This window comes from Acanthisitta chloris, unplaced genomic scaffold (genome assembly GCF_000695815.1).
Source record: "Acanthisitta chloris isolate BGI_N310 unplaced genomic scaffold, ASM69581v1 scaffold7798, whole genome shotgun sequence".
Classification (NCBI taxonomy): Eukaryota; Metazoa; Chordata; class Aves; order Passeriformes; family Acanthisittidae; genus Acanthisitta; species Acanthisitta chloris.
In genome coordinates this window covers 15,569-29,717 of record NW_008687515.1, presented here as the reverse complement: position 1 = coordinate 29,717, position 14,149 = coordinate 15,569, and the positions used below count along the sequence as shown (strand labels likewise).

The 14,149-nt window shown below is 44.0% G+C and overlaps 2 protein-coding genes across 2 annotated transcripts in view; one reads left to right on the top strand and one right to left on the bottom strand.

The window, feature by feature from the left end:
* Positions 1-306: 306 nt before the first annotated feature.
* On the top strand, positions 307-5,670 carry MRPL33 (mitochondrial ribosomal protein L33). Its single transcript, XM_009080621.1, has 3 exons — positions 307-320; positions 3,106-3,212; positions 5,356-5,670. The coding sequence occupies exons 2-3, from the start codon at positions 3,122-3,124 to the stop codon at positions 5,403-5,405; spliced, it is 141 nt and encodes a 46-aa protein (XP_009078869.1). The 5' UTR covers positions 307-320; positions 3,106-3,121; the 3' UTR covers positions 5,406-5,670.
* Positions 5,671-6,555: 885 nt separating this feature from the next.
* The window catches only part of LOC103807872 (ribokinase-like), a 21,474-nt gene continuing 13,880 nt past the window's right edge, over positions 6,556-14,149 (bottom strand). Inside the window, exon 2 of the mRNA XM_009080620.1 lies at positions 6,556-6,851. Coding sequence (XP_009078868.1) covers positions 6,678-6,851 — 174 coding nt within the window. The 3' untranslated portion in view covers positions 6,556-6,677. The remainder of the gene's footprint in view (positions 6,852-14,149) is intronic.

Below are 14,149 nucleotides of genomic sequence, written 5' to 3'. Positions count from 1 at the left end.
ACCAAAGCTGAAAACTTACTGAAAACACCTGGAGGCCTCATCAAGTGCAGCCTGTCACAGACACTTCCAAAGATGGTAGGATGGCAGAAGGTGCAGGCAACTAGGAGCACAAAGATGCATAGATGGAAGGATGAATGGTGTTTTTTGGTGGCAGTAAATCTCTTTGCACTATGTGTCTGGGGCTTTTGCAAAGGCAGGCAGTGGAAATCTCTTAACTTTATATGTTGCATATAAAGGAAGCAAGATAAAATGATAACTATTTCTTCTGTTTTTCACATCTTCATGCTGCAAAACGACCCAGTGGCCAAGAGCAAGGCTAAGTAAGTAGTGTTTTCCTCACCAGTTTGGGGTTTTTGGTTTCACCCTGTATCTTTACCAAATGTTAAGCTTCTCTAGAATTTTTTTCAATATACCTGAGGGAATCACAATCCTTAAGTCTAGCTTCCACCTCTCCCTCCTTCTGCATGTGTGTCTTCTCACAGGTAAGGACAGAATGGTGTGAAACTCCCTCCTGGGTTCTAAAATTTCAGCTAAGGCAGGTTTTGCACCATAGGCTGTCGTGCTGAGCTGTACTTCCCAAAGCACCCCTTGCAGAGGGAAGCTCACCTCTGTGCTTTGTGATCAAAGAGAGGCTGTCAAATATCTACATATTCTTCTTGTTTGCCTTTTATGCTCTTAGCTGAGGTACAAGGTAGGTCTTTGTTGTCTGTGGGCTGGACTTTGGGCAGGTGCTGTGACCATTTCTCACAGGCAGAGTGCAGAACAATTCCTAGTCTTAATACATTCTTATGTATCGGGTACAAATTGAAAGAGGGGAAATTTAGGCTAGATACTAGGAAAAAGTTTTTCCCGTGAAGGTGGTGAGACACTGGGAGGTAGTAGATTCCCCAACTGTGGTATTTCAAAGCCAGGTTGGATTGGGCTGGGAGGGAGCAGCCTGGTCTGGTGGGAGGGGTCCCTGCCATGGCAGGGCGGTGGGGCTAGATGGTCTGTAAGGTCCATTCCAACCCCTAAAATTCTATGATTCTGTGTTTTATATGTGAGGAGTAGTTGGGGCTCAGTCAGTGCCCTGGCCATCTTGATCTGCTCTGTAGTCCAGCTCAGGAGAGATGTTAGTGGGCTCTGGAAGGAAATCTGTCAGTCCTCTGACCTGTAAAGAAAGCTGATGTGTTTTAAGGGTTGGAAAGGAAGGAGTATATACTTTCAGCACACGAATACTCTTACTGTGTGGACACAAGGAGACACGAGCATGTGGAGAAACTGACTTGCATCCAAAATGCTGTTTATATAAAAATTGGGTACACAAACAGGTACATTTATGTGAACATGCTGCCTAAGAATGTACCTGACAAAGAGCAATTTAGACATGGGAACAGGCTGGAGGAAGGTGGTGGAGTTACTGTCCCTGGAGGTATTTAAGGAAAGACTGGATGTGACACTTAGTGCCATGGTCTAGTTGACATGGTGGTGTTAGGTCATAGGTCGGACTTGATGATCTCAGAAGTCTTTTCCAGCCTTAATGATTCTGTGATTCCTCAGTGTTCTACTGTTACCCGTTCACAATAGCAAACACAGCAGAGCAAGAGGTTTCCGAGATGTGAAAAAGTAGCTTTTTACACTGGTGTTACTAACATTAATGCAGGGATTTCCACCACACGCCCCCTTATATTTTTTGTCCTGATGTTTCTTCTTGTGTTGTTTGTACAGTTCCATACATACTTCAGGAACGTGCTCTCTCCTTACATTATTTATCCGTCTGTGCTCCCTTGGGTTTCTTGCCATGCCCCAATAGCTTTCCAGTGTTGTTTTCTCTTTCTGCCTGTGCTCCTAGTTACATTTCTTCATTGGGGAGTGAGTTTTTTAAATAAGGTATGTTTGGAATGGGCTTGGCCTCAGATGTGTGGTGCACCAGAATTTCAAGGCCTGGTCATACTGATACCACGGATTCCCCTAGAAAGGGGAAACTGCCCAGAGGCTTTGAGGAAGTGGGTGAGGTATAGGGGAAGGAGTCTTTGTGGTTATGGGTGCTGCATAGCACACCTGCAGTAATGTACAGGAGAGGACAATAACTGGGGATCATCCCAAGAATGCGCTTGGTCAGTTGGTTTGCAGGAATCCAGTGTTTTTATGCTTGTTTTGAACTCAATAGTAAAGTAGATTGCACAGCTGAGAAGGAAGAGCTCAAGGAAGTACACTGGCCAGAGCTGCACAAGTGAGGAAGAACGGGTTAATTGTGACCATTTTGTATTAGAAACAGGAAAATCCAAGAGAGTGGGAAGTGAACTGAATGCCCGTATGCAGAAATGTATCCATTGCAGTGGGAGAAAAAGATGTAATTTATAGACTGGTTAAAGGGTTTGACCTTTCTTTTGAAACTTAAGATGCCCTGTGTCTGGGAAGTTGTGCAGATCTTGGCATACTTCCAGGCTGGAGGTGGTTTTCTCTGTCTTGCCTTGCCCTGCTCCTGGGACACTGCAGTTGCTGCCACTCCACCTCACAAACTGAGAGCTCTCCAGTGGGGAAGGGGGTTCCCGTGGCTGGGTTAACATCATGCCCTGTATCAAGCAGGATGGATGGTGCCAAGGGGGGTCCTGCTTCTCCTTTTGCATGCCTCTTGTTCCAGCCTATCTGCTCAGCTTCCTCTCTGCATGTGGAAGTGATAGTCTGTGATACAGTGTTATCTACAGCCCCAACATCTTTAACTACCATCATCCTTCCTCTCTTGCCATTATCTTTTAAGCCATAGTGACTGAATTATATGCTCTTTTTTTTTCATCTTTGTTTTTTCTTTTCCTGTTTTTATTCCTCCTGCCACACTGTTTTATGGAGGAACTACTCTCTGCGCTTGTATCCTGGTCAGGCCTTACTTAAACTTGATGCTGGAGCTTATGGTTGATAGTGAGTGGGCTGTTTGTGCTGTGAGTTTAGCGTATAGTATTGATGCTCCCATCTGAAACATCTCTGAAGTTGAAATGAAGTATCTTATGTGTCTGTGCCCAGTTGTTCAGGCTAAAAGCTTGTTGATTTGCCTGTGCCCTTGCAGATGTGGTGGGGCCGTGGCTGTGTGCCTGTACACTGACACAGAGACATCCCCTGTGCCTTTAGGTATGTTCTGGTGAGGATGAAGAGTGCAGCTGAGACAGGCTACTGTTTCAACGTCAGGAGACTCCGACTGCAGGAAAAGCTGGTGTTACTGAAATATGATCCCATCGGTAAGAGCTTGGGGAAGAAGTCAAGTGTGCTTTGTATAAGCTTCTCTGAGTGTGTGGGGCAAAAGATTTGACTGTAACAGGATTTTTCCCATCTAAGCAGAATATGTCATAACATGTTTCATACTCAGATGATTGTACAGTTGCTGTTCTTCATGACATTCCAGTGGGAAGTAAACGTTACCCTCATTTTACAGATTGTGGCAGTGAAACAATGTAATGACTTGCCTGACACATCAGAGACTTTGATGACAGCCATGCCACATGTCACTGGCAAAGCCGAGTGACACAGGAGTTCTTTCATTCTGTTTCTTTGTGTGGTTTGCTAGACTGCTACCTCCAACAAGCAGCCACAAAGTATGCATCAACAGAAGTGTTCTGTTAAGCTGCCATGGATGCTCTAGACAATAAATTTTAACCATCACTTACAAAATGGACTTTTTCTTTTGAAGAAGTAAACACAAGTTCTTCCTTCTCCACAAATGATGTCGCTCTCCAGACACCAGTTAGTGGGTTCTTTTATGTTCCTCTGGTCCTTGCAAATATTCTCAGTTCAAGAATCTGATTTGTTTGGGGGGGTTATAGCACTTGCCAAACTGCCTTTTGCTCACCCAAATCTCTGAAAGGTGACCACGAGTTCAGGTTTCTGTAGTTAACATTAAAATGCTTAATTTCATGTTTAAAAGCTTAATTTGGGGAAATGTAAAATTTAAACCAGACCATGCTAGGAATAGCATGGTGGAGGTAATGCAACAAAATGCTTATTTAAAGCTACAGAATAAAGAAATTTATTGAGTTCTAAATAGATAACATGGCCAGTAGTTATGTGATTCAACCTTATTTTTCCATAGAATTTTATCATCTTCCTGTTACATTCTCAGAGCTAACAGTACAAGAGCTTTATGACAGGTGAGAGAAACCACCAGAGACACAATATGCTCTCATCAAAGCCGACAAAGAGGTTGTGGCTTTCCTTTTGAATTCCATGCAGAAGGGGAATTGGAGATCACTGGGATTATTTCTTGCATAAGAAAAGATTTAAATTATTGCATTGAAACATTGTACAAAGTGATCCTCCATAAACTTTGCAACTTATAGGAAAGTGAAGAGAGAGCTCAGGCAGAACATGTAGTAGGTTGCTGAAGTACAAAATTGGAAGTAATTAAGAAAAAAAAGCTCTGATCTTTGTAGCCTGTAGTAGAACACAAGTGAGAAATTGATGTGAGAAAGTGCTGCATGTGTGAAGGGAAGTAAATTTGAGCCTAGATAACAACTCACATCAGGAATATGTTAGGAAGCATTTTCACTTGGCATGCGTTTTCACCTTATGTTTTGTACTTCTCGGAAACCTGGGACCTGCACAGAATGAAGCTTTTAGTGAAGTAGTGGCAGGAGTGCCCAAGTTTCACTACCTCCTAAGTGCAGCAACAGAATGTGTTACGAAGCTCCAGTATTTCTTAAAACGAAACTTTTATGTGGAAGAAGAGATTTGGTTACTGTGTGGATTGCTCTTGCATAGCTTTCAAAGGAATTCATCTAACGAAGTCCAGTCAAGCAGTGGTGCTTTTCAGATGGCATTGTATAGCTTTGCTTTATTTTTAATTTTGGAGTTTTAGTAATGTATTGGCTATGCTTAACCTGTAGCTGAAGTGCCTTTGCCAATACCTGCATCGAGTGCTGGGGCAGGGTCAGTTTGTGCCTTGTGGAGAGATCCACAGGACACTTGGTTAACTTCTCGGTCAGCCTGTCAGACCAGCTAGATCCATCTCAGCTCATCATCTGCAGTTGTTTGGGCTCTGGAGTTGAAGAGTAGTAGAAAGCAGTAAGAACCTATTTTTGTCCCTACATCAAGCAGCTGTGACTCAGAATAGTCACACAGAGCAGCTGTTCAATGTTTGCAGTCACTCAGATTCTGATACTTAGTTTCACAGAGGTAAAGTGGACTTCTTAGGAACTAAAAATTACGTGTGGCAAAGTGAAAGCACCACTAACTCCTTCAGGAGCTGGTTAACAAGAGCACTGTGCCAGTCAGTTGCTCCACACTCATTTAAGCAGCGAAGGCAGCCAGGAGAAAGGGACGTGGGCTTGTTGAATTGAATTTTAACACTTCAGGATTCTTAACAGATTCTTTTTTTTCCCCTTATAGCAAAACAACGTGTCCTCTTCACAGAGAAGAGAAAAATCCGCTCTATGTGAACAATGACTGGACGTGATTTATACATGAGGAGGGGATGGTTTGCAGGGAGGACGGGGTGAACACTGATTCAGAAATCCAGCAACATGGGCTGGAAAGGGAGGAAATGAACTGGGATCACCGTCTCCTGTGATTTGAAGGCCATTGTGAATAAAACAATGTAGAGAGAGAAAATTCTTAATGTCTGGACATAGATCATCACAGTAACATTTATTTATCTTTTGAGTTATTTTTACAGAACTCAATTAAAAAAAATTAAATAGCAAATCCCATTGTCTGTGTTTTCCATTGTGAAAGAGGCAGTAATCTTCAAAGGAACTATTGTTTTATAAAGCAAATTAACCTTTTTTTTCAGGAATTCAATGGCAGGATTGCAAGTTTTTCTAACCTACCAGCCACAGATGCGACAGTAGTGACCACGAACTGGTGTCATTCCTTGGAGGGGTAATGTTACACCAGCTCTTTCTGAGGAAAGAAGTAATGGGAACATAATCAAATAAGATGAGTTTTTGGATAAGCCATGACTATGGCTAAAAGGGTTGTATTATTTTCAGCCAGGTATGTAGGATGGATTTTTTTCACTCCTGGGTTTTAGTCAAGCTTGAAGTAGGCAGACAGACAAAGTAGCTCTCTGATGTTTTTGGAAGCTTTTCTTCCTTAATTAGCTCACCTATGTTTAGTGCAATAAGGCTGAAAACATTTTTCAGAGTCTACCTCAGCAGTACTCTTGTCCTCTTTCCAGTTGGAGGCACCTTTCAGAGCGTGGGGAAGTGCAGCCCTGCAGCCTGTGTCTGAGGCACGTGGGCACAGACGGGCCTGGGCTCGATGTGTGGCACTGTGTCGTGAGCCAAGTGCTGCCCTTGGTGTCTGCACCTGAGGACTCAAGTTGCAGTCTCAAAGCTAACGCTCTGCTTCATGTGCTGCCATTGTTCATCAGAAGTTCTGATAAAATCAAGTGAAAATACTGCCAGGAGCCCAATACCCTCCAGACGTTTTACTGTAAACTTAATGTAGTTTAGTATAGCACACTGTGTGAGATGGCCACAAGCCCAAGGGCTGTGTGTGGGGCCAGAGACCTGCTGTGCTGTGTTTTCATTGAAAGACCCACCACCCCCACCCCATCTTATTGCTGTAGAACAGGAACACACAGGATTCCTGAAATTAGGAGCAAAGAGACTTTCCTGGCCTTTCCAGTCAGCACAGGAGAATCTCAGTGCAGTCAGGAGAATAATGCTGTCTGGTCTAAGATAAAATCAGTACAATGAGCTAGACAATTAGAAAAGGTCCTGAGGCAAGTCCTTCCTGTAAGGATATGAAGATTGTGTCCCTGATGCCTGGACGCTCACTGATGCGACGCAGTTAGACTTCCTGATCATTTCCTCCATGGATAACTGGGGATAGTAAGCCAGGTAGAAGGCCAGTGCTCCCACAAAACTGTCTCCAGCTCCCTAGAATAAAATAACAAACAAGCTTAAGTGTACTTGCACAGGGAAACAATTCAGATGCCTTCACCGGAAAGACAGAAGTTGCAGCTCTGATTGCAGGGGTCAGGAAATTGTTCAGGGGTTGAATCCAATTCACTTTTCTATGCCTAGGATATTCTGTGAAGTTAAACTAATGCCATGATACTGTGCTTGTGCCCAGCTGCTGAATCAAGGTGCACACTATAATATGGCTTAAAACTTACAGAAAAACAAAAGCAAGTGTGCCACCGCCCAGCAAGATGCTGTTATAAACACTGCTTTTGAAATTTCCTGTTGTTGCAGTGTCTCATTTTGATTTCTCAACCTGAATATTTCATTAAAGCTATTTTTCTCTCATTTAACTTCTGTTTTGCATAAAGGTCAGTGGTGGAAGGGGCAGAGAAAAGGGGAAAAAAATAAGCCATATGGTTTGTGGTGTCCGTAAATTCCTTGTTGCAGAACGATACATTTTCCAGAATTTAGCTGTTGTTCATTAACACAGTCCCACTAACAGCCTATGCTGAGTCTGCCACAAAAACCACTCTTATTCCTGGGACAAGCTTTGCCACCTGTGCTGAGTTTGACCATGGAGGTGGAGGCCAGTGACATTCACCTGGAGCTGTGGGAGCTGTGTCCCTCTTGAGCCCCCCATTGTCCCCAGGCTGTTCCTTGCCTGCCCTGTGGGAGTCCTGAGGATGCAGGGAACACACCTGCCCCACACGGGTGCTGGCCGTGCCCTGGCTGGCTCTGATTCTCTTGCCCAGATACCACAGGTTCTACTTTGCTCCGCAGGGAATAACAGCTGGTGCCACCCAAGTGCTTTTTAACAATACATGTTGTTTTGTACTGTTCAGTGCTATGTAGTGTCCCCAACAACTGGCAAAAGTTAACTTGATTAACATTTTAAACTTGATTTGTTTATTTCAGTCTACTGTGTCCTTTCCCCCTCCTCCCCTAAAACTGGCTTGATTTCTAAGGCCAGACTGATACCAATTCCTGTTGGTACCAGAAAACTGGTCCTAAGGTTCCCTTTTATAGCATACTTTTATACCAGTAAATGCATTACACTGGACACCCCAGTGGCATCTTCCTTCATTAAAGAACCAGCATATGGACTATCTCCCCAGAGGGGTTTTGCCTCTGTAGCTGTATAGGCCCCAAGAGTCATAGGACAAGAGCAAAGGGCCTGGAAAAACTTAGTTACAACAGCTGAGCAAAGTTTCTAATGGAAGTTAAGGCTGGGAAGTAATTTTCCAATTTTGAGCACTAGTGGCTCTCAGTCTTAAACTCCTACTTACCCTAAAATCAGCTGCATATAATATAATTCCAGCAAAACAATGCCACTTCCACAGAAATCTGTTCATAATGTTAGAAGGAGCTGACAGGGTAGGGCAGTGAGGCAACTGCAAGGGAACCCTGAAGGGGTGAGCGCAGGACAGCGGTGCCCACCCCATGCCTGGCCCTCCCTGCCCAGCCCTTGCCCAGCGGCTGTTTGCATTGGTGTTCCCAGTCAGGAAACTCCCTGCTTAACTCCCACTGAGCCTGGAGTTTGGATACTGTTTTCCACTGGGGTACAATGGAGAGCATTGCCTGGCAAAAGACAAGTTAATAGCAAAGCTGTACCCCAGTGTGCAGCTGTAGCAGCACCTGTTTCAACAGTTCTGTATTCCTGAACATACCAGGGGCAGGTGAAGGTTTTTATCAATTTCTGTTGGGCCTTTGTCTGCTTTCTGGTTTCCGGAGTGCTCCCACAATGGCAGGTGGAGCAGGAGCAGGTGACTGCTAGTTAAGCATTGCCAGTGTCTTTTGTCTGATGCATAATACAAAATTTTCCAGCCCATCTCAGAGTTTGTAATCTAATCAGTGCATGATTAATTATTAAAGCTATTTTGGTGCTGTTGTTACAGATCGAAACAGAATTTCAGCATACAGATCTGCTGTAGCTTTAGCAGGAAGAACTCGTCATTTTTACATCAAATCTCTCTCATACAGTGATTACTGGGAAATGGAAGTGGCCAAATATTTTAATGAGGAATACTCAGAATATCTGGTGTCAGATAGCATAAATGATTACTCAGCAGCAGCGTGGAGTAGAATACTGTGGTTTTGATTTTTTAAAAATAATTGCTGCACTGTTGGCTATTGGAGCAAAAAAAAAAGGACTAGCCACATGTCACCCAGGTCTTAGTCTGGATGACAGTGAAATGGAATGGAAAGTTCTCCCTGCAATCCTACTGTGCCATTCTGCTTGTGGGGAATGCTCTGAGGTTGTAAGAAATCCCTTTTGGTGAGGCAGAGCAATGATAAATGACTCTAAAAGCAGAAAAAGAGGTGAACAGCTGAGTTCCATGCAGAATGGGAAAAGGCCCTCTAGCACTCTTTTTTGCAAGAGAGAAGATTACAGGGTGATTGGAGAACACAGAGAAAGATTTGATGCCAGTAAACTTCTGCTGAAATCCTTACTTCCCATGCGTAGACCGAAGCAGTCAGTATCTCTGAAGCTCAGCTGCTACAGACCCCAAGGGTATCATAAATTCAGTTGTTGGTAAGTAAACATTTTGTAGGGGGTGTTTTCCATACAGGAGCTGCTGCACTGAGAACAGCATCATGCATCAGATTGATTATGTAGATACCCTGTCCACCCTTTGCTTCTGGTCTGTGCAGACATGACTGGTCAGACATGACTCAAAGAGCAATAGCAGAACTGATTCAGCTGCAAGGTTAACTGCAGTAAGAACTATTTTTGGCTGACAGAAACAGACCTTCCTTCTTTGGTATTGTGGATTAAACTACCCTGGGTTTGGTAGGTTCAGAAGAGGTTGGCACAGAGCAGAAGAAGGAACAGGCTCAGAGTAAAATCAAGATTAGCCAAACACTGGAATAGCAAATAGTAGCTTTATATTGAGCTATTTTGAAACCTGTTATAAGAAAAATCATTCTAACCCCCTTCACAAAAATAATAAATTCTGAAAATGTCCAGTCAGGTGCATTTATTCTGCCCACTGACAAATATAAGCACAGAGTATGCAATATTTTGCATTCTTCAGCATTCATCTTCCAGGAATCCTAATACACTGCAGACTTTGAGATAATCCTCATATCCTTGAGTGCCTGGAGACAATTCATTCCATAATTATAAACGTATAACTTATTTAACCTTTCTGTAAAGCAGGAGATGCTAGTTTGTACCAAATAACATAAAGAATTGGATTTAAAAAAAAGTCTGATATGGTGTGGCTCATTCTAAAATGCAAATGCCATGGTTTTTGACTAAGTTTTATGGTTTTGAAGCAGTTCTGAAAACCTATTTATATTCTGTGCCACTAGTCTGGAAGGTTCTTGTTTTCCTGTGTGTCTGGAAAAGGGCAATTTTGATTCTTACAGTCCAAAACTGATTGAGATTCTGTGCCTCTAGAAAATAGAAACCCCACGAAAACACTTCTATTTATACGTTAGTTTTTGTTAGCCCTGATTTGTCAGAAGCTGGTTCACAACTTCAGTAAAACTATTTTTGTATGATGCTGCCCTGAGAAGCTTTTTAAGGAAAGTGCTTTGTAAGTGGAAACTATATGGTTCAACTGCCTTTCCAGCAAGTAAAGCCTTTTTCAATCAGTCATGTGCAGAGTAATAGGATGTGTTTCACTTACACCAGAAGATGACTTGCTCAACAAAAAAATCTGGAGGCCAAGAGGTCAAAAACTGCTGTTCATAGAGTGGCAACAGCTGCACTGCCTTGTTCCAGGGCAACCTCTTGCTCAGCCTTTGCTCTCTCAGCCTGTCCTCTTGGGCAAGAGGGATGGCAGCCATGTAAGAACAGGAGGAGGCTCAGGCTCCTGAAGCCTCACATTGTTACTGAGCCTCAGGAAACCCTTCTCAGGTGATTTTTCAGGAAGTCACAGTCCATGCGCACTCTGGGTACTACATGGATACATTCCATTAAATACATCGTAAGAGCATGTTACCAAGGCCTGAAAGGAACACCCTAAAAGGATGTTGTACAGCAGTACAAGAGAAATGTTATGCCTGTAATGGCAAATTCTTCATTTGGTGAATAAACCAAAACATCAATCTAAAAGCTGTCAAAAACTGCCTTATAATGTGGAACTATGATGCTGATATTCTCCTAGGAGCATTCACAGCAGTTCACAAATGAACGAAGCCTGAGGATTACACTGATTTAGTGCAGTCTAAATGCATGGCAATGCAGAGATGCCCAACTCCGAGGAAGGAATTGGGCCTTGGAGAATTCCTGTTGTATTTTTAGCACTCCACAACTGTGTGATACTGGATTATGCTAAGGATGTTATCACTCTGTCACATCTGCTCAACATTCCTTGCTGTACCCCTGCCTACTCTGTACCCGAACTGCAAATTAGCCCTATGAAACACAAAAATAGCTGTCAGCGAAGATGCTCACTATCCATTCCCCCTAAGTGGGGAAAGCCTATGTCTCCCTACAACAATCCCTGGGCTGTGTTTTGATGAAAGGTTACTAACAGAACCGAAGAAACATTTCCAGCCTTCGGACATATTCAGACCCTCTTGTGCCAAGAGGGTCCACATCTCAGCTAACAGAGAATTTCAGCTGAAATGCTCAGGGAGTAAAATCTTCTTTGGTGGCAGTGTGTGGTGGGTTGCCCCTGGCTGCACACCAGGTGCTCACCAAAGCTGCTCTGTCGCTCCCCTCCTCATCTGGACAGAGGAGAGAAAATGGAATGAATGGCTCATTGGTTGGAATAAGGGCAGGGAGCAACTACCATAATGGGCAAAACAGACATGACATTAATTTACTACCAATCAAATCAGAGTAGGATAATGAAAACCAAACCCAAATCTTAAAACACCTTCCTCCACCTCTCCATTCTTCCTAAACTTAATTTCACTTCTAATTTCTCTACCTTCCCCCTGCAGCAGCGCAGGGAGATGGGGAATGGGGGTTGTGGTCAGTTCATCATATGTTGTTTCTGCCACTCCTTCTTCCTCAGGGGGAGGACTCCTCATACTCTTCTCCTGTGCCAGCATGGTGTCCCTGCTGTGGGAGACAGTCCTCCATGAACTTCTCCAATGTGAGTCCTTCCCCACAGGCTCTTGTTCTTCATGACCTGCTCCAGAGTGGTTCCCTTTCACAGGGTGCAGGCCTTCAAGAACAGCTGCTCCTGTGTGGACGTCCCCTGGGGTCACAAATCCTGCCAGTAAACCTGCTCTAGTGTGGGCTCCTCCCTCCACAGGTCCTCTCAGGAGCCTGCTCCAGCATGGGCTTCCCACACAGTCACAGCCTCCTTTGGTCATCTGCCTGCTCCAGTGTGGGGTTCTCCACAGGCTGTAGGTGGATCTCTGCCTCCCTGTGGACCTCCATGGGCTGCAGGGGAACAGCTGCTTCACCATGGCCTTCAACACAGGCTGCAGGGGAATCTCTGCTCTGGTGCCTGCAGCACCTCCTCCTCCTCCTTCTCTACCGACCTTGGTACTTCTCTCACAAATTCTCACTTCTCTCTCCAGCTGTTGTTGCACAGAGTATTTTCCCCCCTTCTTAACTACATTATCCCAGAGGTGCTACTGCTGCTGCTCATGGGCTCAGCCTTGGCCAGTGGTGGGGTTGTCTTGGAGCATTGGATCTATCAGAAATATAGGAAGCTTCCAGCAGCTTCTCACAGAAGCCACCCCTGTAGCCCCACACTACCACACCTTGCTGTTATAACACAATACACAGTGGCTGAATCAGTTATACAGCTTTTTCTTTGTCTTTATGATTTCCTTCTCACTGAAGCAGCCCATGTTTATCCTCTATGTGATGGAGAATGGTTTATTTCTAGAAATGTTACTGGCTGGAGTTTTTTACTTTCGCATTTATTTGTCTATGCGATATTTGTAAAAATTATTTTCTTGAGTGGTTAGTATTTTTCTCCCCACATTTTTCTTTATGTTTCACTGGATAGATATTTTGGCAGTTTAAATTAAGACGGTCTTTAAGTTAAACTAACTTCACTATCTGGAAAATCTCCTGAAATTAAACTAATTTGACTATCTTCAACCTATTTCCTAAGCTCAAGGCCCAACAAGGGTGACTACTCCCATGATATCTAGGGTTGCTGATCCTGTGTGTAAGCATTGCTGTCTTTGTCGGGCACCCTACAGATACTGGTGTGGCTCTGCATGGTTGTGCTTACAGGAGCAGACCTTTGGTTCCAAACCTCTAAAATCTGGAATACTAGAAAATTGCCAAGAGATTTTCCACTAACACAGTTACTCCTGTATCTTTGCATGGAATTTTGAGCCAGAACAAAATGATAAAATGCCCTTAACACGGAGCTACTGATTTTTGCAACAAAAAAAATCAAACGAACTTGAATCAAATAGCAGGGCTTGCCTTTCTGGGTCTATGTTAGGCTTTCGGTGCTGACCAGAAAGCACTGCAAAGCTACTTGGATTGAAAAAAAAGGAGAAGTACTAGGAGAAGCACATTGTGCCACAGACCTTTAGGGTCTGGGTCCACAACTGCATTATTGTGCCTAATCTGTGCTCTGGTGACTGAAGGTTTTCTGTAGGCTTGCCACAAAGGCAAAGTAGAAGATGTTACCCTAAGCCAAAAGAAAATACATAGTGAGAATCATGGTACTGGTGCTTGTCTGTCCCTTTTTCTTCTTCCTCTCTGCCTGCCCCACACCCCACCCTGAAGCTGTCTGATGTGGTTTGCACACTCCAGACCAAATCATGGGCAACTGTTATGCTGCTGCTCCACCATAGGCTCCTTCCTCCCAGCCACATGCAGAATGGCTGTGCTCAGCCACTGTTTAACAACGGCGGGAGGTGTAAGCTAGCACATTTTAATTTGCATTCCCTGTAGGTTGATGGTGCACCCTTAATTCCAGTGATTCAGACTGCAGTTTCATAATAGGCTTAAGCCAATCCATGGTTATGCTATTGCTGAAAGGCTCAGTCCCCACTCACGTTTTCATCCTTGTCTCCTGTTCCCACGCCCTCCCCTACATCAGATCTAGCACTCGTGTGGCCAAGCAGGGAGGCAGATGAGCCCTCTGATCCTTCTGAAGGCTAAGGCAGCCAACATTGACCAAGAAACAATAGTTTCCACCCAGATCAGCAAGCTGCTGTATTAACACATGACAGCTAGTCCTAGGCAAAGGAGAAGGAGGCTAGAAACACTCCTTTCAGCATGATCTTGGATCAGCTTGAGCCAACTGTGAAACCTCACCCTCGGTCAACACCAGGCAATTCATTAACTCAGTTGTGTATCCAAGTCCTGTTACTCTGGCTCCTTGTTCACA